This window comes from Mugil cephalus, chromosome 3, assembly GCF_022458985.1.
Source record: "Mugil cephalus isolate CIBA_MC_2020 chromosome 3, CIBA_Mcephalus_1.1, whole genome shotgun sequence".
Lineage (NCBI taxonomy): Eukaryota > Metazoa > Chordata > Actinopteri > Mugiliformes > Mugilidae > Mugil > Mugil cephalus.
This window is the reverse complement of record NC_061772.1, coordinates 12142154-12168969: the sequence shown is the minus strand read 5'-3', so window position 1 is coordinate 12168969 and position 26816 is coordinate 12142154. Positions and strand designations below refer to the sequence as shown.

Here is a 26816-nt window from a genome sequence, read left to right as displayed (position 1 = left end):
CACAATATTTAGTATTCTTTAATATATTTATATATTTAGTAGTTCTAGTCCTGTAATCATTTGTGAACCCACATCAGCAAAACTAAACAGGGGACTTGCCTGAAAAATTTCCAAGCGACTTCCCCATTTTAGCCACCAGCCATCTGGTTTTGACTGACAGCCTAATTACTGTGGTGTACCAAGGCACCAAAAGCCCATTGCACCCAGCTAATCAAAAACCAAGCGTATTCTGTCTGGCATCTGAAAAGGGGAAAAGCAAATGAACAGGAAAACTTTGTGGCTTCAAAATAACAACAAAAGCAACTCTCTTGACTGCAGTTGCTTCTGGCTTGTTTCGTCTGCAGATGCTTTGTTCTAAATTTGTTAGCCAGAGTGGTTGCTGTGTAACCACGTCTGAGGCGCTGTCGATTTGCCAAGTAGCCCTTGAGCAAGGCATTTAACCCTTTACTTAAATCCAAAAGAACAGAGAGGGGAGCATGTGCTCCCGTGTGCGTGGACGCTGATGGATAAGGTGCCTGCATTCGACTTGTGTGCCATGTCTGTACACCTACAGGTTAACAAGAGAGCGAGCAGGTGCGAGCGTGGAGGGGTGGCAAATATGCATGACTGGCCTGACGTTAAAAAATTCCATCTGTTATCGCCAGCACGCTGTGGTTAGAGTATTAGCAGAGCAGCCCTGCCATCAATTTGTGTGTAAATATATCCAACCAGAGCAAGAGTGGGTTCAATTAACCCAGTTCTGACCCGCCAAGAAGAAAAGCCATGTGCGCTGAGTAAATGGAAGGTAAATGCCGTGGTAACCACATCTGGCTGCTCAGGAATTCCATCACCTCTGTTCTAATCCCTCAATGTTGTCCTTATTGTGCCCAACAGCAACGTCGATTTGGCGTAACAAAGAGAAATCAATGGGGGGACACGCCGGAGCTTATTTATTGGCACAGACAAGCAGCAGCATGACCGTATGCATGTGACGTAATTTTCTTTTGTTTACGTCAGCACTGCATTTAAAAAGAAGGTGAAAAGAGGAGGTCTCTTCTAATTTGATCAACCTTTGACATACTTTGCCACATGCCCTAATTGAGAATCACTGTACAGTACTGCCATGTTAGAGCTTAAGATATTGCCCGACTCTTCTTCTGAAATCTTAAGATATTTGCAAGTACATATACTGGTACCCTAAACTATTTTCTCATTCAATTACCTTCATATAGGGGATAGAAACACAAGAGCAGTGCCATCTCTCCTCCATTTGTTTTCCAATTTAGTCCCAGAATGAGCGGCCTTCTTTGAATGAATAAATAAAATTATTAGAAGAAACCTTCCAAGCAGATTGTCTGGTGTTGAGGAAAAAGAAAAAGAATCCAGCAGCACAAGCGGTACGTGTTTAGCTGTCCGGCTCATTTGTGGAAAGGGGATATTTGAATTGCTATAGAGGCTAATTGGTCAAAAGGCTACAGATGGTCCTCTCATTTCTTAACGCTGTGACGCCGTTTCTCCACAGCGTGGAAGGATGCGCTTCTATCCTGAAGTGGTGCACACTGTGGGACGGCAATTCCCACAAATGCATACGGACACACTTCACATGCATACCTGCAAGTGTATCTGCACTGAACAAGACACCAGCTTGTTGTATAATTAGACGCAACGAGAAAAGTAATTGGGGGAAGGAAACCCAGACACTAAAACTGGCCTTGACACACAAATGCACAGAACCACAGCAAATAATCGGCTCCTTTAAGCGGCATAACGGCGCAATCACAGCGAGCGCAGTCATTTCCTCGACGGCATCAATCTAAATGGCTCTGGACTAAGCAGTGCAATATGCTTTTGCTTTTGTAAAAATAATGATTTTTACGTGTTTATTTTTCCGGAAAAGGCCCGTGCCCTTTAACTGAATGTTCCACTGGTGAAAGAGCAGGCTGAAGTGTAAGTCACCTGCACCATCGCACTTCACGGCCAGGCACTGTGCTGAGGTGAAGAATATCTCAGAGGTTCCCAACCTTGAGAGCGACAAGGTTGCTTGACTAACAGCCACGAAATAATCTTAGGACTAGAGTGTACTGATCTTAGCGCGGCACTGCATATTTCATATTCATGAAATAAAACATCTAGAGAATAATGTATTTCATATTTTTATGTAACCCACTCAGCAGATGCTTTTGTAGTTCCACCTAAAACAATTTGGACAACTTTTTGAGTGCTGGGGTCACAAGCCTGTGAGATGTTAAAATGGGGTCATTGTGCCGTAAAAGGCACTTGTTACATACTGTATAATGCATGTGATATTTAACTTTGACATTTACCATTAACTGAATACTTCAAACTGGCCTCAGACTGTTTCTGAAAGATGAACTACAAAAGTCTCCTTTTGAGAAGTTGAGTAGGATCCTCTCAATTTCCGCTTCCCGTCATGACACTGCGCGTGACGCAGAGAGTGGGTGTGAAGAACCCTGACTTAAATAGACACCTCGCATGTGTGACTGCAGGATCAAAGGGTGTACAGTAAAGTGTCAGGCTCGGGTTGCGAGTGTGTCGTTTTGTCGAGCCTTGTAACCTTTAATGTTCCCCATTGATGTGCTATCCACATACCAGAGGGGACACGGCCAGGCGAGCGAGAGGGAGACGTGGAGACACAGCTTTGAAATACCGGCGCAGAAAGGAGCGCGAGGCACGAAAATGAGGGTTGGCCTGGTTTCCAACGAGCCCCCCAGGTGTCGAAACACTGCGAGGAGCACAGATGGCCTCTGGGTAATCCGCAGAGGGGTGAGCGGGGACACAAATAATCTGCTACAACATGTTACCTTTTCTTGTTACTCCATTGATTTTATGTTTACTCATTATCTCTGTATGCTGTTGGTGACAATGAGCATCGAGATCAATTCAGTTAACAATTCAGGAACTTCGAGTAATGCGACTGCGAGCTTTCTGAGGTGAGACGAACGCGATAAAAAGGAGCAATTATTATACGAATAAGAAGACTTTTTATGTATATGGCCATCGCCAAAGTTTTTATGTAATGACTCTAAATAAACAGCAGCAAAGCTCCTAAAATGAAAGTTCACATTACACGAATTTATGACTTGGATATACTCAGACAGTAATAATCATGGCCAGCAGGCTGTAAACAATTTAAACTCTAATGCTTTCTTATCGGTTAGCTCCGCCACTGTTTACAATAAAAGCCTTGTTATAAAATGCTAGCCAATGGCTGGGCTGCTGCGGCTGCTCGCTTTAGAGAAGCAGGAAGGAGCGCTGTTCTCACAGACATCATTACTTTTGTTGGATGGAGTACAAAGACGAAATTCGGAGACGAGTGGCAGCACCTCAAAGGCGTGCAGTGTATGCAGTCAGTGAGCTGTGCACAGGGCTAGAAAGTTTGCGCTCTCCACGGACATGCTCCTAACACGAAGCAGGAATTAAACAAGTGCCAATATGTAGCCGCTCCCGCACTCATGTGGAAACAAATAACATTTACTTCAACAACCAGCACTCAGGATCCAAGTGGACTGGAAAATAATATAAATGTTGCTCAGAGGGAAAATCTGACAGATAATGGACTAAACGCGGCCAGTGCTCTTTAATTTTCTTTATTAAACAGACTAATGGTTTCTTCTGTAGAGAAGAGGAATTAACATTAAAATGCAAAGTGACAGGACCAGACATAGATATTGCTACAGTCTACAGTTCAGCAGATTCACAGCACTTCAGACCTAAACTGATCCCATGCACTCTGTTTTTAATTTGCAATACGAAACCTTACTGATATTAACATTTGTCTGACATTACAACATATACAGAGAAACTGGGACGCAAAGGGAATAAGCGGTGCTCCACTAAGCATCCCAGTAAATCATAACACTGAACCGGAATGAACAAAAGCAGGACATCCCCTAATTGGCCATCGTGATTACACCTGTGCTTTCCCCACTGTGACTATTTAAGACGTCTGCTGTGAAGAATGTATACTAGAGACACTCAACAGAGACAGAGACAGAGACCGAATTCACTAGTGAAAAACCAACAGCAACAACACTGAAAGAAAAGGAGTACAATAAAGCAATATGATCTCCATCTGAAATGCAAACATAAAGCTGCAGGCTGTTATACAGAAGTCAAAACATGATGAGGGTTTATAGAAAAAAAATATGTGAAAATCAGTTCCTCGTGCTTTTGCAAGTTTGCTTTCCCCCAAGTTGCATCAACTCTTTTACAACAAACCTGACCAGTACTTGGAGCAGACTTATTTTGCATGGAAAATAAAAATGGACTCTGTTTGGGTAACGTTCAGTTGCCAAAGACTGCCGGTCCTTGCATCACGTCCTTGGGAAAGCAACAGCGATGCCTGGATAGCAGGAGCCGAAAACAAACAACAAACAATCCACGCGTCACCTTAAGCAGTCGTCTCCTCCTTCGAACACACCGCCGCCCTGAGTTTACCGAGCCGTCAGACGATGGCAATCGGCAAAACAAACTCAACAGGGTCATTCTTCACGATTTCAACTGGTAGAAAAGAGGCTAAACACCAGATTAACAGCACCACTTTTGTCAGGTAATTCCCACTGTCAACAACATGCATGCTCAATCATTAATATCGACTGTGAGGAACCCAGCACTCCCCAAAGACAGGTGGTGACAGAGGGGGGGAGATAGGAATGGTGGATGGCAAGACTGACCCCCTATAGGTTATAGTGGGTGAAAATGTTGACCTATTGACCCCCTCTGTACATTATTAATTGCATCCCAAAAGCCACAAGTACTGAACATATTAGTTCAATCATTGAATTTGTTAATGGAAACTGGCTTAAAAATCATCATATTTATTGGTTAATCACATGAGTATATGATATACTAAATGATATATAATTATATCATTTAGGGCTTGAAAGGGTGAGGGTGAGTGGAGGACAAAAAAATGCAATGCATTGTGGGCTGGAACATCCGTCTATGTTTCGCGACGCTGTGTTTTGTTGTCCTCCTTTTAGCGCGTTTTACATTAATGTCAGTGATATAAAATGGTGCAATGAGTCTGAAGGAGCTGCGCTTCTGTTCGGCTCAGACGACGTTCAACGACATTTCACTTTTTAACTGCCACAAATAGCCATGGGCAGTGACTCCAGGAGACGGGTTGGTAAATTGACATGAACAACTTGCTGCTGTTGGTGTTACCATGAGATGAAGTATTTGACAGCAGAAATATGTTCAAATGATGGACATTATTAAATGTTAGTATGCTGGACAATCAATAGAAAATACGTTTTTTTTTTTTTTTTGTTGGAAACAGCACATGGTTCAAGACCATGGCCACAGGACAGAGGCATCCTGAGGCATCTCCTATGTTTTTGATGCTGTACTTCAAATTTCTATCAAATATGATACAGAGTGACTCTGGAACTTTCGGACACTGTTACTCAACTGCTAATCCAGCTTTGATGGTAGCAGAGGCATACAGCTGAAAGGAGAACAAGCTGTTGGAGAAAACTCAGCAGAGACAGATGGGGGTTCCTTTTCAATTCTTCAGGCCCGTAGAGAGCTTGACACGTAACAAAAAGTATAAAGAAATGAGGGAAAGTATGAGCGAGAGACAGGTATGTTTATCAGCTCACCTCCTCTAGCTGGTGCTGGGATCAAGGCTGCGTGCTGGCTGCATTATTTAACAACTGTATTTTGTTACCCAGCAGTGGTTTGCATGTGTGAGTGGAGCGGAGAGATGCACGGAAGAACAGAATCTGTTAAATCTGTTAAGCTTGTGGTGAAGGTAAAGAACAATACTGTGTGCAAATGAATGACAGCTCAGTGGATTAACTGCGAATAAATCATGCACAGAAAACTTCAAATACTTACACACAAAAAATAAACTTCTGAGGTCTTCTACTCAGCACTGCATAAATATTTCAAGGTATATCTCTGAGTAATTTCTGACTTTGTATTATGCACATTAAGTGCGGCTGTTAAGGGCTGAAGCTGTGGAAGCCGTGGAAGTTTTACACAGCGTGATAACCACCGAGCCGCCTCGACCTTGTTGGAGCATGATTGAGAACCGCTACGATCTCCTAATGGAGTCAACAAGTTCCCCGGTCATACATGAGCAAAGACGCACACAAATGTGATGGAAGTCACGCTCATATCCCTAACCCGGGAGATGAAGTGGGCAAATTGGTGCACGTGAGCACATGAGCAAGTGCACGCACTGAAAAGAGAGGCAAGAGGAAACAGCACTATACAAGGCAACCATCAGTTGCCAAGGAGACAACCCCACTCTTGCGCGCATACATCCATCCTGCCTCACCTACCTTTGCCCGTGTCACGAAACAAATGGCGGTATGAATATTTAAGCTGCATTAAGTGCTTTATTGATGGCATAAACACAAAATCGCATGGCTCACTCTCTCTAACAGCGGAACAGATAGGGCCATCCATGTATGCTGCCTCTATGCTAGAGTGTGCGCACGTGTTTGAGTGGTGTCCCTGCACATATTTTCATATGTCTGTGCTCCATGTCAAACGGTTCGGATTAATATTTCTACACTGTTGATGGTTTAGGGTTTTTTTCTTCACCCAACTGGTCATTAAACCTAGGTTTTCACTGGACATGGTGGTCCATCTTACTTACTCATTGTTAAACGCCAGTATGGTGGCTAATAAGGCAGAAAATAATCATGAGATAAAGCTGGGGAAGAGCTGGGATTTTGTATAATGTTAGAATCTTAGTTAAAACTGAATTGTGACAGTGCACAAAACAAGGATTTACTACAACGAGTGCATAACTTGGGTCTCTTCCGCTATACCACACATTGCTTAGCTAATTTATGTGATTCCCTATTATTAATCAAACTAACCTTCCCTTAAAATTGTAGAGGACTGATCAGGTTTTTTCACAAGATGTTACATGCTAGCAACATGTCTGACATCATAGGCACATTTTTAGCACATTTTAATGAACTAATAGAGGCTCAGTTAGGACAAAGCTCCTATAATAGCTTGTTTTCACACTAACACATGGTGTGGCAGCTGGTTACAAGTCTAGCACAGAGAGATGTTTTCTTTTCAAATTAAACCGTTTGATGACAAGAGCTCTGCAGATGGAGATCTGGCCGACCTGATGATGAAGACATTATTTTTCTTATTCGTGAATCAATTTATTTAGTAAGCAGAGGATGACGGAACCATTAAGCCAGGACACCATTTCCGATTGTATTTGAACTACTCAATGGTGAAGACACACCTGATTAGCAGTCACAACAGGTGTGGATCACAGAATCTCATATGATTTCCTGAACTGCCTTGCCGATAAGAGCACAAGTAATTCTGAAGGACAAATTTACTATTTGGGAAGAAAAGATGTCACAAACGATCGCCCCCGGAAAAGGTTGGCCTCTAGCTGTTGTGGCTGGGGAAAAGGAAAGAGTCGCCATGACTTCTAAAGTTTTTGTTTGAGAGACAGGACTGCCTTGGCTTCTGGGAGTGCCGTATCTGTCATGGCACTCTTGGAGCAATAACCACAAGCTTGCAGCCTAATGATAGCAAACTATACTTACTTCATAAAACAGTAACACACTCTGACGAGCGTGTGACGTTAATTTATGGTTTATTCTGGATTCTTCAAAGTGGTTGGAGGCAGGTGTTTAAAGGTTAAGAGCTTCAAATTAGCCACAGTAGGACAAATGGATTATAACATACACCGGGAGTGTGTGCCACAGTTTACAACTTTCATCTCAGGTACTTGTTAACATGCAAATGTGATAAAGTCTGCGGCGCTGTCCGACATCACAGAAGAGCCTTGAAACATACACCATGCCCACTGTTTCAGATTTAATTTTCCCTCTAATGGTGAAAGAAACATCGTGTTGCAAAGGCACAGTTAATGAAGAGCAAATGCAGCCCCCAGCTAAAGCCCTCAGCCCACATTCATCATGAATTCAATTTCCCCCATGCACGTACAGAGAGTATCTGGAATCATTACAACACAACTAGCAGGCATCCCCTGCTCATAAATAAGCCTGTTAATTGACCTGTCATAGCTAATTGCTGGAGGGGATAGGAGACTGGTTTGTGTGTGTGAAAAATAATTTAACAGTATGTGTGCATATATCTGTGTTTATGCATGCAATTTTATTTGTGTGTAAAAAGAATGGAGACAGATAAATAGAGGCAGCGTGTGTGTGTATGGGTATGAAGGTACGGATAGCTGAAGACTCTTTCCTGAGTTTGTTGATTTTAGAGCCATTAGTCATCAGCCTTGAGGCAGGAGACTGTGAAGCGGACCATGGCAAGAATCGACCCAGTTGGTTCCCCTGTCCCAGCACTGGGCCATAGAGAGTGATAAGTATAGAGGAAGAAAAAAAATAGAAAGAGATCAAGAAACACACACAGGAGGATTGAGTCAAAACAAAATCATCTTCATTTTTGCCCTCCCTTTTTCTCCCTCTGCTCACCTTTATAAAGTTACTGAAGCAGACGCAGAAGCACACACTCACATATAGACACAGAGAGTAAGAAAGGGTGCGACAATGAGGGAGAGAGAGGCATCATGTCCAGTCAGAAAGGAGGACTGAGTCATCTAGTTTACACATGCCAACAGGGAAGCGCTAACCACCAGCACAGCTGCCAAGGAGCCAAAGGGACTTGAGTAGTGTATCAACAGACAGCGCTCAAACACAGACGCCGTTTTCTTCCACCGCTGACTAACTGCATAGTTCATTTTGTTAAGGAAAATAACTGTACAGTTCAAAGTATCGAAGACTGTGGACCTTTGTGCTACATTTTATTTTTTCTTTTAAAGGCTGCTTAACCGCTCCAGATTGTAGAGTGCCTATAAATATATACGGCTGTTGTTGCACATCACACCCCTGCATATATTTGACATTAAAAGCCATTTTAAGAAACGAGAGGGCACATTAAACTGATGAATCAACTGGCCGACTAAGTCTTTGTGTCTGCGTGGGTTCTCTCCCGTTACTCCGTCTTCTCCCACCATCCAAAGACATGCTCGCTAGGTTAACTGTTTATTCTGCATTGGCTGTAGATGTCGATGTGAGTGGTCTGTGTCTGTGTTAGCCCTGCCATAGAATGGCAACCTGTCCAGGGCGAACCCCTCCTTTTACCCAGTGACAGCTGGGATAGTCTCCAGAGGACAAGCAGTTACAGAAAATTAAAGAATTAATGAATTAAATGTATGAATTAAACACTTTTAATTTGAAATGCTTACAGGAAGTGCTGAGTTTGTCTGGTAATGGAGGCTAACAGGATCTAACTGTGATTATAATATCATAATATGGTAGTTGTATGTGGTGATGAGTGTTGGTGCTGATTCCATCAGATCACTAAATGTTTCTGATGTTTTATTTCAGTCAGAGGGTGTAGTAGTGCGTAGCTACTGTACACGTGTATGCCATGATCATGATATGATCATTCAGAGCAAGGCCTTGAATCCGGCCCTGAGATCAGCACATTTGTGATGACGCCAAACACTTCTCTGGTTATTGGGTGCATAGGGTGCTGCTGACACTCAATGTTCACTCAAAAGGCCTTCATTTATCAATACTCCCCTCAGTACTAGAATGTCAAAATGATGTACCCACGTTTATTTAATGAATGAAAAATGCACATAAAAGCCCTAAGGCCAGTTTATTTTCATTATATTTAACCTGATAAATAAGAATGTCTTGCGACACTGATTCCACTGGGCAGACTCTCATTCTGCGTATATTCTGAGAGTGTAATCAGTGTGCTGATAGGTGCGCTAAAAGGGCAAATCCTTGAGTTCGAGTTCTTTATCGAACCTTGACGCCTTTTATAAAACTAAATAATATATTTAGGTTGATATTTTGTCTTGACCAAGAAAAGAAAGAGGAACCATAGGATATAACCCCAGCATCACTGATGGCTTTCTGTGGTTCTTTGGAGCTTTAAATGTCAGCGTGGAGACTCTGAAAGATTCATCAGGTTCCAAGTAGAGCTTCAACTCTTTGTGCAATTCCCCCATTTCAATGAAATTCTATCCATGCTGTGGTGGACGCCTTCCTTCTGGGAAAGACACGGTAGAGGTGAAACTGTTGCTGTAGAGGAAATGCCTCAGAGATGAGAGGACTTGCAAGAAAAAGAGAATCCTGTTTTCTTCTCCTTGGAGTAAGCTAAAGCAGACCTTAAAATCCTGAAATGTTGGCACGTGCTACCAATCAAGATGCAAGCACTGGAGGCTGATTCCAGTTCAGAGGCTGAGTTCTTTTCAACATCACATTGACAGTACAGAACACACTGCATGTTTGGCTTCAACTGATGACCGGGGTCAGACCCACAGCTCGGATACTAAATCTGCATGCAGCACCTCTCAGCTTCTCAACGAAATGCTGCAGAGGGTGCGAGGGTCAATACTTACTAAGCAAAGACTCCTCTTGTCCATAAAGATGAACATTTTTTCTAAAATGATGATAAAATACGTATGCTGGTTTAAATGTGAAAGTTTTGCACTTTCTTGAGCACTACGTTATTGTTTCTAAACTTGTGTACAGTATGTTGTGAAGAAAACTTATCGCCAGGCCTTACCTGGAAAGGTCCGCTGGGGCTTATATCAAAGAACGCCTTCTTCCAGTCGGCACCCTGAGGACCAGAGTTTGTCCACACCACTGAGTCCACAGATGCAATGCTTCTCACTCTCAGAAGTACATTGAGAGTGCCTGTGAAGAGATGCAGTCAAGCACACACACAAACACACACACACACAGGTCATTAGGAACTGTTAGTGGATGGTTAATCTATGTGTAACTGGCCCAACAATCATGTTCGTCTTCCTCTTCACACGCTAGAATACTAAAAGTGGCCGACTAATGATTGGTCCATCCGTACATACAAAAAGGTAATGGATTGTTTTCAATCACAAGAGAAGTAGAACAAAACTGACAGTAACCAGCGCTTTTATCCCAAAGAATATACTTTGTCTTTAATAGATGTTCAAGGTGGATTCAATGTTATCCCAAGACCATTAAATATCTAGCTGCTCTCTCATTGCTGGCGTTACAAAAGAGGATTTTCTCCACAAAACCCAGGCGAAAAACACCATGGCACAAAGCAAGACTCAAAGTCAATTCAATCATATTTTTTTTTCTATACATAGACTCAAGAAAACTTGTGATTCAGTTGCCTTTATCATATCTATACACTTTTCAACATGGCTATACATCTACAAAAGCCAGCAAGCTTTTAAATCTTAAATTAATAATCTGTCAGAGTCCAGTAGGATTAGGACGACACTTTTTCTATCATACTTAGCTGTTCTCATTGCTAGTGCTAGTGTTGTTTGGGAGACGGCAGAGGAAGCACATATCACAATTTAACAATTTTCTTTTTTATATTCTGTCTAAAATTTCACCACACACTTATATTCCCACATGTCTGTAGTCAAAAAGCACGGCCGCGTTAATGTTTCACTAAATTTGCACAGGAAGTAGAAAGATTGTACTGCATATCGCATACACTAGGGTGAAACTCTAAGGTCGGATACTGTGCATGGCTGACATTCAGTGAAAATTGTGGAGCCCATTGGATGATATGAAATGCACCTTGAACTCTACAGTGATGGTCCAGCGGCTTGTTTTATTTCACACTGACATAGCAGTAGAGCAAAAGGACAACAATAGAGAAAAAAATAAAGGCAGAGGAGATTGAGCATGGTTGTAAAAAAAGACGGCGTTGATAAAGATTGAATAGTGGACCATTTTTGATTAACATGTACAATACAGACTTCAGTGGTTAAAATGACACTATTCAAGCCATTGAGAACTAATCCAAATGGGCTCTTTCTCTCGTTTTTCCTCTCCCTGTCTCTTCCAGGTCTATAAGGTGTGAGAGAATCATTCATCTTCTTAATGATCTCCAGCCAGCTCCTAATTGGAACATTAACCAACCACCAGTCTCTTAAACAAATACCCAAGCAGGGGGCACAGCCTGTGCTATATACTGCATCTATATGTGTGTGTGTGCTTGCTGAATGCAGATGTACGCTGGCATACATGGATATATCACTTCGTTGTGTGACTGTGTATCTACTAACTCCTTCAAACCTTGAAAAAAAAGTACCAGGTGAGTGCTAATAGCTTGTGCCACAGAAGAGGTGTTACTAGGGCAAGGATATGGAGCGCAAATGCAACAAACTGGGAAGTTAGGGAACATGTTGTGAGTTGTGGCATGTGATGTACATAAAGAGGCAATGGGAAGGAAACTGTCGAGCCAGTCTCAGCTACAAGAAACAAAATGTTTAATTAGCCATTTAGCATCCAGAGACTGTCAAATAAGAGAGTGACATTTAGAGTTTACATGCACTGTATATTGGTTTAATTAAGCATGACTCACGCAAAATGCATCAATTCAAAGACTTCCCAGGCTTCACCAAGCAACAAGTGCCAACAAATAACCTACACACATTCCCACCTGAAAACAAAAACTTGTTGTTTTTACTTTTTGGACTAAACCAAAAAGATACAGCAAGTTAATTAGTGACTTTTAGAAGCGCGGGTAGATGAAGTGGCCAGGCAAGCTGTTTTCAACGGTTTATGCCAAGTTAAGCAAACCAACAGAATCGTGTTGCACAGTTCTGTGTGTTTGTTTTGAACAGTTTTTACACGTTTCGCTCTTCACTCTCACACTACAAGTATGTAAATGAGTCTTGCATGTGCCCTTATTTTTTAATTTTTTTAACATCTGACCAGGGAGCTCCTTGATTAATTCTGGCTCATTTATAATTTATTCTACCTACAATTTATCATTCATTAGTGTGACAAATAAACTAACAAATAAATAAAATAAACATCTGACTTTAGTTTCTGTTGCAGACACGCTGGCTAATTTTGATGTTGATCACTTACACCTGCTCCACCAACTCTCTCATTCTACCTCCACAGATCTGAGCCTCATTGTTTCTTTCCCGTTCCCCCTCTCAGCCCCTCTTACCATCTCCACCTACACACACACACACACACACACACACACACACACACACACACACATACAAGAAGGGTGGAGGAAAGAGGACTCTGATAAGCAGTCTATTGATTGGACTGAGGTAAGGCTGAGTGTATTGGTAAGAGTGTCAAAGAGGCTGGGGAGAAATCACGGCTCTATCAGGGCTACTTGTCTGCAGAATCGTGAGTGGGTAAGACAGCATAGCTACACCGATGCACACACAGATGGAAATGCGCTACTGCACTTGAACCCAAATGAGTTGTTTTTCTTTTGAAAACTGAAAGTAGGCACGACTGCATTGGTTCTCACCTCCCTCTAGCCCTCATCTCCTTCTAAATAAGGCTCATGTCCTATGCATGCCTCTGCTGGCGGTTTGCCTCAGAAACAAAACTATGCTAAACAGCCAGATAAAATTGGGAAGTGGGACTCTTGTCAAACAGCGTTATTCAAAATTCTCCAGTAAGCAATTCAGGTGCACAAGAAACAACAAATCTAGACTTAGATACATTTTATTTCCTTTCATCCTAATCAAACCTTGCTAGACAACAATTTAGTTATAAAGGTTACTCAGAATGAGTATCTAAATCTCCAAAAAGTCAATAAAATATCTAAAAAACAGTGCATATAACCAAAATGTATAGTATAAAACAACCTCCTGAGGTATGTCAAAAGCTACTTGTCATTTTTCTTCCACACTTATTCGTAAATGTTCTTACTGAAAGTTTTACTTGTGTCATCTGAACAAAATACAAGCAGTACATGTTTTAAAGACCCCCCAATTCTAATTTGTCTTTCATCACTCTGAAGTAAAAATAATCCAGTGATTCCAACTAAGCTTGCCAGTGGCACCCTGTAAACCCAAGCCAGTCTAAAATGCTACCCAATGCCAAAGAAAACTAATTAAATGTTGTTTATTGCTGCTGCCAGCGACCCCAGAAAGAAACACATTAAGGTGAACAGCAAAACACATCACCCGAGGAGGCCTTAGTTTGCAGTGCAGCCCTCCTCCGAACATGAAATCCAAACTAAGCAAAGAGCATTCTTCCAACAAAAGACACCTTTCCATGCATTACATCCCCAAACCCGTAAGATTATAAAAGAGCTTTATGTGGGTCTGTAAAGGTGAACATTTAAACAGTTTCATGTCCAAGTGCCTAAATGCTTTCGACCTTTTAACACTTTACAGCACTTAAACACTGTACAACCAAGAACAACTGAAACTACTCACATTTCAGCCTCCTCTCACTACTTCTGAACACCAACAAGTTGATGTAATGCCACTGGAGCTCTTCATGTTTTTTTAACTGTGTATTTTTTTGTGTTGTTCTCGTTTTCCTACCATCTTCCCCCTCACTCCCACCATCTCCCTTTTTTCCCCCAAGGCTTGCCGACCCTCACCATCCCCTCTCTCTTCCCATCTCTCCTCTCCGCTGTCTCTGCCTTATCCTCATCCTGTCCCTTTTCTTCATAAATAATCACTCTGCCTGTCCGTGGCAATAATGTTAGCTCTGCCGAGGTAAGGCAATTACACCAACAGACAGGGAGATCATTGGAAACAGAGGAATGTCTTGTAGCTGGGTATGGGCTGTACTAATCGTAAGCAAGTCAGCATGACTGATGTCACTTTGTCCTGTAACACTTGCTTTACATCTACTTTTGACTCAACTGCACACAAAAAAAAGATAGACGTTCTATCTCTGGACTGAAAAGCAATATTTTGAATATGAATAGTTTTGTCATCATCAAGGCACTGATATTTAAACAAATCTAGAACGTGTGTGATTTGGTCCAGTGACATCAAGATACAGTATGAATCGACGAACAAAGTTGTGCGTCATCTGCATATAGTCGAAAAGCGCTGGCTTGGGTTAGTTTAGAGCAGGGGTCTTCAATCAAGAGGGATCTTCAAGAGTCAGCGTGTAATATGCCGCCTCGTGATTGGCTCAGCAGCGATGGCGGAGGGGCCTACGGTGTACAGGAAGCTTAGATTGTGGCGCTCTGTGTGAAACAGTGCACTGTCGAGACAGCTCCTGTATTGGTCAATGAGTGAAAAGTTGACTTAAAGATAACACTTCTGCCTCCATTCATCCCTTCACTAAAATATGTTGGATTAATGTTAATGTGTATTTAAAGAAATTTAAATTTGTGGGGGAAAACTAAAAAAATATATATATAAAAATATTGAATCAATCAAAGATTTTGCGACCCCCCTGCAGTACCTCTGTGGACCCCCGAGGGGTCACAGACCCCGTGTTGAAGTCCCATGGTTTAGAGGTCTTCCACAAACATGAGAGGCAATCAAAAACTTGAAAACTCGTCCAACATATCACAAAGGCCTTATGTTCTAATAAATAATAATAATAACAAGCCTAGAACCCAAACCGAAAAATGTCCCTCTAAATCATACACGTACTTAGGAGACTGGGGAGGTCAGTGAGGAAACGAGTGTCACATTGTAGCATGTATCTTGGACTATGGACACATTAATTGATATCGTGTGTGTGTGTGTGTGTGTGTGAATAAATGTGGATCTGCCTTAAGGTATTTGCTAGTTTTACCATTTTTGTGGGAACCCGCAAAAACACCCAGGTACAACACACACACACACACACACACACACACATACGTGTATAGGTTTTCGTGTTGTAAGTGTGTTGGCCAGGTGTGTAGGCTCCAAGACGTATGCATTCTAGCTGTGTGACAGAGCATATTATGATGAACAGCTCCCCCAAATGACTGATTGTGTCTTGCCACTGCCATAAATCACACACCCACTGCCCCCTTCAACCACCTTCAAACACACTCAAATGTGCACACACGCTGAGGCACAAGCACCAACATACAAACAGAACTTTTGTAGCATCCTGCCCCCACCCTTCTCCCTCCCCGGTCGCTTTCTCTCACAGACACACACCTACAATGTCGCGCCTGACAAACCCTAGAAGCATGGACCAAGTACAGGGTTTAGCTTTTGACTCAAGTCCAGCGATATGAGAAGGCTGATAACGTTGAGTGTCAGCATGCCCTCCCTGCTGTTTGTCCAGTTGTGACAATGTGCTTCTGTGAGTACTCTCATATGGTAAAAGATGGTGTGTGTGTGCATGGATATGTGTGTGTGAGCATTCCTCTTTCCTCTAAAACTCACCGATGTGCTTGCCCTTCATGTGGTAGTAGAAGGAGACGCAGTATGGGACTCTCCCGGAGCCCTTGGGGCCCCTGACTGACGACACGTTAAAAAGTGGAGAAAGTAGACGAGCCTTGTCCCCTAGGACACGCGGCCGTGATGCTTCGATGTACATGTAATAGCCTGGAACCAACAAGTAGACATAAAAATGGAATGGAGGAGAAAGAAGAGGAACAAGCTTCCGATAGCCACTAAACTCCTATCGCACAAAGTAGTTAAGAGACCAGAAGTATTTGAACATGTGGAATCCTTTTTTTTTTCACTTTGGAAATAAAATATTTTTTTATTTATAGTACTGATGCCAAAAAAGTAAAATCTGTATTGTACAGAAATAGCATATACTGTACAGAAACCACTGATTATGTCAAACTATCTATCTACAATATGTCTGTGATGTGCAGCATTATCATCTTCATTTCAATAGATTTCAATGCTTTTCTACTTCAACCTAATGCAGTCCAACACACAGACTTGGAGCTGAATTTAAAATGATCTCCCGGTATCTATCTCTTTCCTCACCCTCCTTTGTTCCACTGCGGTCGGTTTCCGGGCCGGTGTTGGCAGATCGCTTGGGATTCTGCGTCAGGTGATTCTGTCTCGTCCAGTCGAAGGTGTCGCTCCGATCTTGAGAGAAACCGCAGATCCGCTCGTCCTCAAAACCGCACACGTGATCTGGGAGGCATGCGTGTGTGGAGATTATCAAGAGAGACAAACACATTAAACCAGTGACACGGCAGGTAGGTGATATTACAAATTGCGAGTGGCATAACCTACTGTTCTTCTTTTCCAACCACCTCTCCCAGGAAATAAATGGCTACAAAATAGGTCTATCATGACCTCTGCAATAGGCCCTTGAAATCAGACATCCAGGCAATTACTGACAAAGTGATAGGTATAATGTGGGAGGAGGGTATATACAGTAACATGAAAACTCTAAGTGGATTCCATGTATTATGCATATAGTGAAGTATGTCTCCAACATGTGTTACATTTAAAAGCATCTATTATTGGGTCAGGTTGTGTCAAAAACCATTAAAACATTTCACTGTTTGAAGACAAAAGATTTCTGTCAAAACAAGATACCGGTATGTAGCCTGGACATACCAGACTCTGCTAAACCGTGTTCCATATTCAGTGTTTCAGTGAAGCATTAGTAAAGCCCAATCACAAGAATCTGAATCCATCACTGCAACAATAAATGGACCTTTTCATGGGCAACACTGAACACATGTTGTTGGGATCCCCCAGTTGGAGATTTGGAAACCACGGGTATACTTGTTTAGAGTATAGCAATTGAAGAGTCAGTATATGGAAGCAATGCTCAAGATACCATGAGTGATTTTTCATCAAAGTTCAATAAAAAAAACATATATATAAAAAAAATAAAATATAAAACAGAAAAAAAAAAAAAACAGGACTGAGGCGATAAATATGTGCATGGACCTCTGCCACAGATTTAGACCAAGATTTTATTCAACACTTCTTGCATAATATGTTGTGACATACAGTTCATTTACCCAGTCTTTGCTGCACGGCCTGAATGAGCCTTTAAACAACGTGGAAAGAATTAAGCTCAGAGACCCGTCTACACAGTGTAAGAAGTTGTGCACACTGTGCATGAAATACATGAAATTTCCCCCCTTTGAATGTCTCAGCTGTCTGTTGACACTTTATGAGAATTTTGAGAAAAGTTACTCTCAGAAGCATTTTCATTTCACAAAAGAAATGTCTTCACACCCATATGCTTTTGAGACAAAAAAAAAAAGCGTATCTGTAAAAAGACCTCTCGTGGAGCTTGATTTCGATGGCTCTTGTTAAGCAAGATAAAGGGGCTTCTCTCCATGGCGTTGTCACCTTCATTAGCCCATCTGGAGGGCTTGCCATTATCAGAGACTCACTAAACAAATGAAAATCGAGCCAAGAGAGTAACGGCAGCCATCTAAAGCTGTCCAAGCCGACAGCATCAGTGAAAGGCTCGCGTAACGCACACACAGTGCGCTGCAGATGCGCGCGGCTTGTGTTTCCCGTGAGGGTGGGTCGTGTGTGCTTCTTTGTTTCAGGGAGCTAATCTATTACTATTCACACCCTGCTCCACTACATGCGCTCCTTTCAATTTGCACTGTTGTTCTCGCAGTCTGTTCCAATCTGCTGTTGTTTTAATTGCCTCACCCTGGCGGAGCCAACTGCCACTCCTGCCAGAAAAATGCTGCGTGTCTCTTAACGAAGAAAATAGACAAGATGCAATTGACTGAGAAAGAGAGAGGGATGACAAGAGAGAGGATGAGAGGCAAGGAGAGAGCAGGAGTAAGAAAGAGTGACAGATAATGAGTGAGAGAGAGCGAGAGAGAGAGCTATCAGAGAGAAAAGGGAAGCACACAGGTATGGTGAGATGTAACATCATCCTTTTAGTTTCATGAAGCGAGTTTAAACCGTACAGTCCATATGGAATATTTTCAAAGCTTTTATCCGATCACAGCACCATAAACCGCCTCATATCCTCCAGTCACAACCAATCTTTTATGACATTTAAAGTTGCACAGACCTGCTTCCAGCCATCAGCTGCTTACTCATTACTCCTACTGTTACCGGCCTGTTTTCTTGAGGAACGAGATAATAGCAGCCAAGGCTGGGGCATGGCAAACTTTACCTTGACAAACTTGTGCTGACACTGCTCGCAGCAAACGTGGTAAATTAGCTTTCATCAATATTCAATGCGCCTCCCTAACACTCACCACCCTACATCAGTCGGGTCACAACAGCAAGTTCAAAACTGTAAAATGCGGAATGACAGGGGACGGAAGAAGAGTCTCACCTGAAGGTCTTGGGTAGGTGTAGGCTGTAAGAAAGTAACAATAATATGGATTACCACTCAGATATGCTCCTATTTATCTAAACACTGATTATAAAGACTTCACACAAAGATCAAGGGCTTTAAAAGAGGCTCACGCTCTGAGTACTGGATGATTCGACTGACATAGTCCCCGGCGCTGTAGGTGGTGATGGGAGCCACCCGGACCTCGTAGGACAGAGGGATCCTCAGGTTCGATATTGTGTGCGACATCAGCACTCCCTTTTCTGGCTCCTTACCCCTGAGGTCCATCGGCCAGGACAGCAGGTCCTGCTTGTTCTACATCAATGCAAGTAAAAGAAACACACAAAAGCAGAAAATATTCAAACATGTTGAGATTGTACGAATGTTTTCACATATGGAAATAACAGGAAGTGAGTACAGTGAGCCTCTCTGGGCAAATAACCAGCCACCATATCTTTATGTCTTGGGTTGTCCACGAAGGTTCTCAGTCGTCCTGGTCATGACATATACAAAAACGTTCAAGAAGGGCAACCGGAGTTGTTTCTTAAGTTTCTTGAATATTTTGTATGCCACGTTCTATAGGTGAGGAGCTAAGGTTTAAATAGGAACATCTGTGGGTGTAGGCCAACAGGAGGGAAAGACACTAGTCAAGCAAGTTTTTGATGGGCTACACCTGTAGATATTCCTGTCTAAACCTCAATGCCTCACCAGTCTCTAAGAACTCAATAAGATAATAACGTTATCAAAAAAAACATTACAAGTCCAGTTGCATTTCGAATTTGGATATGTCTTGGGGTCCATACAGTCTTCAGTCAATTTATTTATACAGAACAACATAATATCTGCCCTGATACAATGTTTTATTGCTTAATGCTTCCAAGGCCAACAAAGACAACATTTGTACAGAAGTGGTCTCGTACTCTTTTCAACTTCTGCTCTCAATAACACACTTTTAGGGCACCGCTTTCACCACTGCAGACAACAAACATCCAACAGTCCAACAGTTACTTAAGTAGCAGCAATGAAAGACATATTTCTTTAGCTATTCACTATATTCAGCCATTCGTGCTTCTTAGCAAACACATAAAATCCCCCCCAAAATCTTAATTTAACTGAACATGCCTGGCATAATGGAAAATGAAAATAAGCTAATCCAATTGTTGTCTTCATATTTTTCAAGGTAAGTTAGCACTGCGTTAAATGGAGCTATTGCTGTATTATTCCACCCACGGAGAGAAGGATCCATTAGCTGTGTATCTGCCTCTGATCCCAGCTACTTAAAGACCTGACAGTGAGCTCAATCTAATGCATTAGGTCAGCCACTCCACCATAACAACTTAGTACACCCACAGCATGCCATTATCAGGTAACTCATGCAGCAGAGGACCGTGCACGTGTGTCTGTGTGTGTATTGCGTGTTTTTTTTGTATGTACACGTGGTGGTGTGCTCATAGTAAAATTCAACATTACAGACCTCTCCGATGGTCAGCAATCAGTGGTTTGAACGCATGATACATGCAAAGATCAGATCTAGAAACGACTGGATATTAGGTGTTTAACCTACTTTGAATTTTTTTAGGTGGACTAGTCTATGACGTCATGCATAAAAACACAGTAAAAAGTAATAAAAACTATATTCTTAACCTAAATACATACTGTAGTGTTTCATAGAAAATATGCTAAGGAGGCTTTTATTACAGGGTAACTGAAGCCTGATCATGGGATACTGTCGGCTATAGCCCATGTCAACACAATACACAATGGCAGTCTGAGACTTCTAACTCTACAGCCGCAGCCATAATGGCACCTAGGGATGTGCGATACCATTATTTTTCCTTCTGATACCAAGGTTAATATCCCCATACTGATATTGCTACTATCAGATGTCTATTTGTGTATATGAAAATTATGACATTTACAATGAACATTTGTGAATGTTAACATGCACAATGTCTTTTATACCTCTGTATAAGAACTAAACAAGCTGCCAGGTATCTGGTTTTCTCTTAGAACAATTAAAGACAATCTGTGCAAATCAACGTATCAACTGAGCATCTGAGCAAATCACATTAAAAACAAAAAAGAAAATAAGAACAGTTGCTCTGACTTCGATGCTTATGCTCGACTGCCCTTAAACTGCCTCCCGGAGACGAAGAAAGTTTTATTTGTCTGAATACTTCTGTGGTTTTACAACTTGACAGAACTTGAACTTTGACAACAAAGGTCACATTCTACACAGTCTATCATTTCCCATTTATATGGTTACAACAGCATGTTGCCGTGACCTACGTGTTTGTGCCTGTGATGGGCATTGCGATGTACTTTCACTATATACCTAGATAATGGCTGCCACTTGTTTGTTTGCTCCAACAGCACAGCAATACCCCGTACAACTCCCACTGGGTATGATTTTACCTCCTTGTTGATTGCTTCACTGATCTAAAATATAGATATATTAGTTTAGTTAAATATGTATAGTGGTCTAAAGCATAGGTCTTCAACAGGGGGTCCGCAACTCCTATGGTCACAAAATCTTTTGTTGATTATTTTATATATATATATATATATATATATATATATATATATATATATATATATATATATATATATATATATATATATATATTAGTTTCCCCCACAGTTTTTCCATCACAAATTAATCCATTTAAATCCCAGATGTCTGCTGCTATTTCAGCAGATGAGAAGCTAACTGTGCAGCTCGCTCACATCGACCAAACTGGTGATTTATTGTCCCTACTACTTTTAAGTTTGTTTAAAGTTAAAACTTGAATCTGTCAATTATTTTCTTTATCTGTCAATACACCAGTTAGTAATGTTTCTGTCAGGTATGTTTATGTTTACGGCAGCCCTCCTATTGTTGTACATGTTAAAAATAAGGAAATTAATATTTGAACCTGTGCGTTATTTGAATAGCTTAATATTGAATGCAGCATGGCAATAGTAATGTATATTTATAAATAGCACTGGGTCGAGTTTAATATAGAACACATGTAATAGGTAGGGGGTCCCTACTTAATCTCTCCATCAGTTTGGGGGTCGTTGGCCTGAAACATGTTGAAGACCCCTGGTCCAAGGTGACTGACCTTCTGCATCAATTCAGCTCCTCCAACTTAAAGACAAAGTCACAGAGGCACCGAGGCATCCCATAACCTTCCCTATTATTGCTACAGCACTGTATGCCCTGACATCCCCTCTCTGCTCTCCCTCCTGCACTCTGACACTCAGGTTGAGGTGTGCCGTTTCCGTTGGATATCTACTCACCAACACAAACTCAAACTCAGCCAGGCTGAGCTGATATCATTTTCATTGACAAGACCACGGCAACTCCTGCCAGGGCTGCCAAAAAATTTGGTACAACTCCAATTACTGTGCTAGTCCCTCACAGCAGCCACATCCCCATCCCTCCAAATGTATGCTCGGAAACATGCTTGGATTCAAATCTTTCCCTCCTCACCAGGCACCGTGCCATTAGTAGGCCTTCAATATCCTTTTCTCTGCGCCATTCTGCCAGTTGCCGTTTCAGTTGCTCCAGATTTCACCCCGTCTTGCCAGTCGTGAAGCATACCTCTCCCTCCTCTTCAAATGACAATCAATGCAAACTGAATAATTCTTTTTCTAATGTAGACCACGCTTCATTCCACTGAACAATATAGAGTATAATAGAGAAGAGAGGTAAGGCTTGAAAGGGACTTAGAGGCAGGATGTTGTGAAACAAGCTGCCCTTAATGGAAATGCATGAAAGTGATATTTTCATGCACATCGGGGAAGGGTCATAGGTTTTTATTCAAGTGTTTACATTAGGAAAATGTGTAATATCTGTGCAAAAATAGAGCAGTTGTATAAATAATGTATAGAATGATGTCCACAGGTCACTCTGAGTTTGTTCTGTGTGCCTGTGACTGAGAGGAGAAATGTAAAACAGAGACACATGGGTCTTATAAATGTAAATGCCATTATTACCTTTGAAAATTGCAAAAAAGTAGTGGTGGAAGAAGTTTGGAAATATTTTATCTCAGTAAAAGCATCAGTGCAACAATGTGCAAGAAAAACATCCAAGTCTTAATTCAATAAAACCACATGAGGTGACATTGATCAGTAGCAAAATCTGACTCTGATGAAATTAGATTATTAAATCGTTACTGATTGTGCTGCTGTAGATGCTCGACGTAGACCAGACTAACTGTACATACTTCATTATGTACTGCTTGATAGTTGTGCGGTTGCGCTCAAATCAGGTTAAGTGCTCCTAAGAGGAATAGTTTGATCAAATGAGACGAAAAGAAGAAAAAAATGTTAAATCTTGCACACAGATAAAAATCATGGGAGAAAAAAAAAAACTCATAAAACCAATAGAAAATTGCAGAAGATCACAAGCCAAATAGTTGGGTCATCTGATTGTGACAATATGTTATTTTGTATCACAAGATGTGTTACCTCTCAGTGAGTCTTCTATTGATTCAACACTGTTTTCATTGGCGACACATAAGCTACTAATGTGTCTGCAGTGCATGTGATTTGCTCCACTATTTGTTTGGTTGCCGTCAAAGCTGACAACTTTAGTCTTTCCCACTGACAACTGAGTCTTTCGCATTCTCACAATGCTCAACTCCGCAGCAGTTAAACGACACGAAATGAATTGTGCCCTTTTAGCACACATTCACCCATATAAACATTTACACACTGCCTATGCGGCATATGCATAATTACGCGGACAGCAGCGGCAGAGAAAAGCTACGCTCATGTAATATGCATAGAGTGTGTGTGTTAGTAGAAAAAAGACGCGTGATTAATTCTGAGGAGTCTGAGCTTTAAAAATAAGTGGAATGTGCCATTTTGGTGAGCGAGCGGGGTTTACGCTAACTTACACTCGTGTTAATCCTTACTACAGTACACCGGAGAAAGACGACATAAAAATGGCAAGACATGCTGTGTGACTCTCAGAACACACTGTGGATCAATGGCGCGCTGAAGTGTGACTCAGAGGAATACAGCTGCTCCTACTTCAGGTTAAAGTCTCTGCCTCCTTCCCTCTGTTTCTGTCTGCTTCCCTCCGTAGGTCAGTGGACATAATGTGTGTCTAAGTGACAGGAAAAGGGGAAGTTGGAGAGTGGGAAAGATACCCAGTGTGTATTAAGGGGACCAACACAAGGAGACAGGTAGAGTGACAAGAGTGAGTGAGTGACATATTTAAAGAGGCAGAGAGATGGCTGGTTGTTAGACTGATATGGAAGTCCAACTACCTCCCTTGACATGTGTGCGTGTATCTGTGGGGTTCATCCGTGTGTCTACGGCACTTAAATGGTGTCAGGATTTCCAGCCAGTGTTTTCGGCTGTGTCTCTATCTGCCAACAATGACACAACAAGTCAAAGAATGTGTGAAAGAGGGTGAGAGCAGAGGGGCAGCCCCCCGAACACAGACACAAAGACACAGTAGTGGTGCGTATGAGAGAGAGAAATATGGATTGACAACACGAGAGGAAGGCGGCTTTTTCAAACAATAAGAGGTTAATTTTTCTATTATCCTCTATAAATGGGACTCTTTTCTTAATGATCGGGCAAAAAAAAAAGCTCTTGAGTGTGCACTGTGTCTGCAAAGTCTTAATGCTTGCACAGGTCCACGTGATCTCTTTTTGTTGGCTCACATTTGAACATACAAGTATATCTGCATAACTAGGCTGGCTATGTACATAAATTATATTTGATTTGATGTACAACCCAAATTCATCATGAATATTTTTTAATCTCTCATATATATGATAATGTGGATGTGTGTTTGCCGAATTACGTTTTGCATGACTGAGCGCAATTGTCATGTGACGGCAGGTCAGTTGTTATAGCTGCACAAATTCAGAGATACACCGATCATAACATTATGACCACCTTTCTAATATTGTGTAGGTCCCTTGTGCCTCCGAAACAGGTGTGACTCATCAGAGAATGGACATGGGCCTTCTGACGGTGGCCTGCGAGGTCTCACAACAGGATGTTATTAGTGGGGGCCTTTGGGATCCTATGGGTTGAGGGGAGGGGCTTGTTCCAGTTGATCTCACTGATAATTAATCAGTTTGGGATCTAGTGAATTTGGATTTGGATTAGAATTTTTGAGTAGTTGCTAAACCTGTGTGCATCTATGGTGCATCCTGTTGGGGATGGCTGCTGCCATCAAGGAGTGTCATTGCTATGGGGTTACTGGTGAGACGAGATTCCAAGAAATAAAGGAGCTACAACAAAGAAGCGGGATTTAAAAGAGACACATGCGAATACGGCTGTATATGTATTCTGCCAAGGGAATTCCCTGTGGTGACTAAAGCCCGCACCTTCCGCACTTGGCATTAATATGGAATACTGTATGTGTAAAGCAGGTGTGATGAGTTACACATTGCTATATTAATTACGTGTTTGCATTGGAATAGCCAGACACTATAACACAACCTAACATGTGCCAAAAGAATATACCTATTCCTTTATGCACCAGATTTATGTCCATGAAAATTCAATAAAAAAAACAAAAACAAAATTCTTATCAGAATTTTGTCCTGTTACACCACTGGGATTTCATCATGGTGTGGGCCGTATTTTAAACAAAACAGAGAAACAGCTCTATTGGAAAGCCCACCAATCAGAGCAATGAAGTATGTAACATTAAGCAATTAAAGCATTCTTGACAAATGCCTCAATCCCAGTTCGTCCTTTTAAGTTATTTTGCTGACAATATTACAATTTTACAACTGTAAACGGTTTCATTCTCCGATGGCAGACTTTTAGTTGATAACAAATTAAATTCCACGGTGCTCAGAAGACGAGTAAAAGCAGTTACAATGGTGAGAAGCAAGAAATATGCTCTCGCTCCTTGGACTGCGAGAAGAAAATGAAGAAGAAAAAAAGAAAGAAGAAAAGCAGGCACCTGGGGCACTCAAGAGGACTCGCGCAATTAAAATCACATAATTTTCTTCTCGCAGCCCTCGTTGGGGAGTTCTCGCAGCTTGTTCTCAACATAATCAAGCTGACGGAGCTTTTTTCTCGTCCGACAACGATTGTGTGATTGGTTAGAAATTAGAAATGGGCGTGGTTAAATCAGTAATGCTAGTGACCACTCTGTGAGCTCCCAGATGCTAATAATTCACAGGGTGCCTCTGGTTGTGCATCTCCTGCATCTCCCACAATGCTTAGCGCATCTGACGTATGCTGCAGTGGGAGGGGAATATGAGGACTTTTTCAGAGTTGAGCTTCCTGTGAAGTACAAAGGAGCCGGCCAGAGCCAACGTTTTTCTTGTTCATGCTCACCTCGAGAGCAAGAAGAAGAAAGTACGGAGATTATCTGTAGGCAGGGAAGTCGATCTGTCTGCCAGGCTAAAAAAAAAAATTAAAAAAAAAAAGGCCCTCTTTCGCTGGAAATGCAACAGCTGAATTTCTTAAAACAGCCATAAGTTCATGAGAGGTTTTTATAAAGGTTTTCTTAGAAGCGCATTTGGCAGGTTAGTATGCTTAGATGCATCAGCAAAAGTTCAGAATTGTTCACCCAAAGAGAAAAACGTGTGCTTTCCCCCGGACTTTATGAATCTGCTTCATAAACGTGCGGAGCCGGGAAGAAGAAAGGAGGAAAGACAGAAGGGGAATAACAGAGTTCAGTCGGAGGCTAAGCTGAACGTAAACACACACGCTGACACACTCCCACACACAGACCGTCAGGGCATCCATCGCTAGCAAGCGATCATCAGTACAGTTGGAACACATTAGCTGTTTGGAGTGGATCAAAGGAGTCTGAAACAGTTCAGCAGTCCAGAGCCCAAGTATACAAAACTGAAGTGAGGCAAAAAAAAAATATTTTGATTTCTGTCTGAAAAT

At 41.8% G+C, this 26816-nt stretch overlaps 1 protein-coding gene across 2 annotated transcripts in view; it reads right to left on the bottom strand.

The window, feature by feature from the left end:
* LOC125005394 (MAM domain-containing glycosylphosphatidylinositol anchor protein 1) overlaps positions 1-26816 on the bottom strand; it is a 163056-nt gene that overhangs the window by 10251 nt on the left and 125989 nt on the right. For both annotated transcript variants that reach the window (XM_047580729.1, XM_047580731.1), the window contains exons 12-16: positions 19085-19265; positions 18951-18974; positions 16658-16810; positions 16100-16261; positions 10543-10673 (exon numbers count right to left, since the gene is read on the bottom strand). In XM_047580729.1, coding sequence (XP_047436685.1) covers positions 10543-10673; positions 16100-16261; positions 16658-16810; positions 18951-18974; positions 19085-19265 — 651 coding nt within the window. The remainder of the gene's footprint in view (positions 1-10542; positions 10674-16099; positions 16262-16657; positions 16811-18950; positions 18975-19084; positions 19266-26816) is intronic.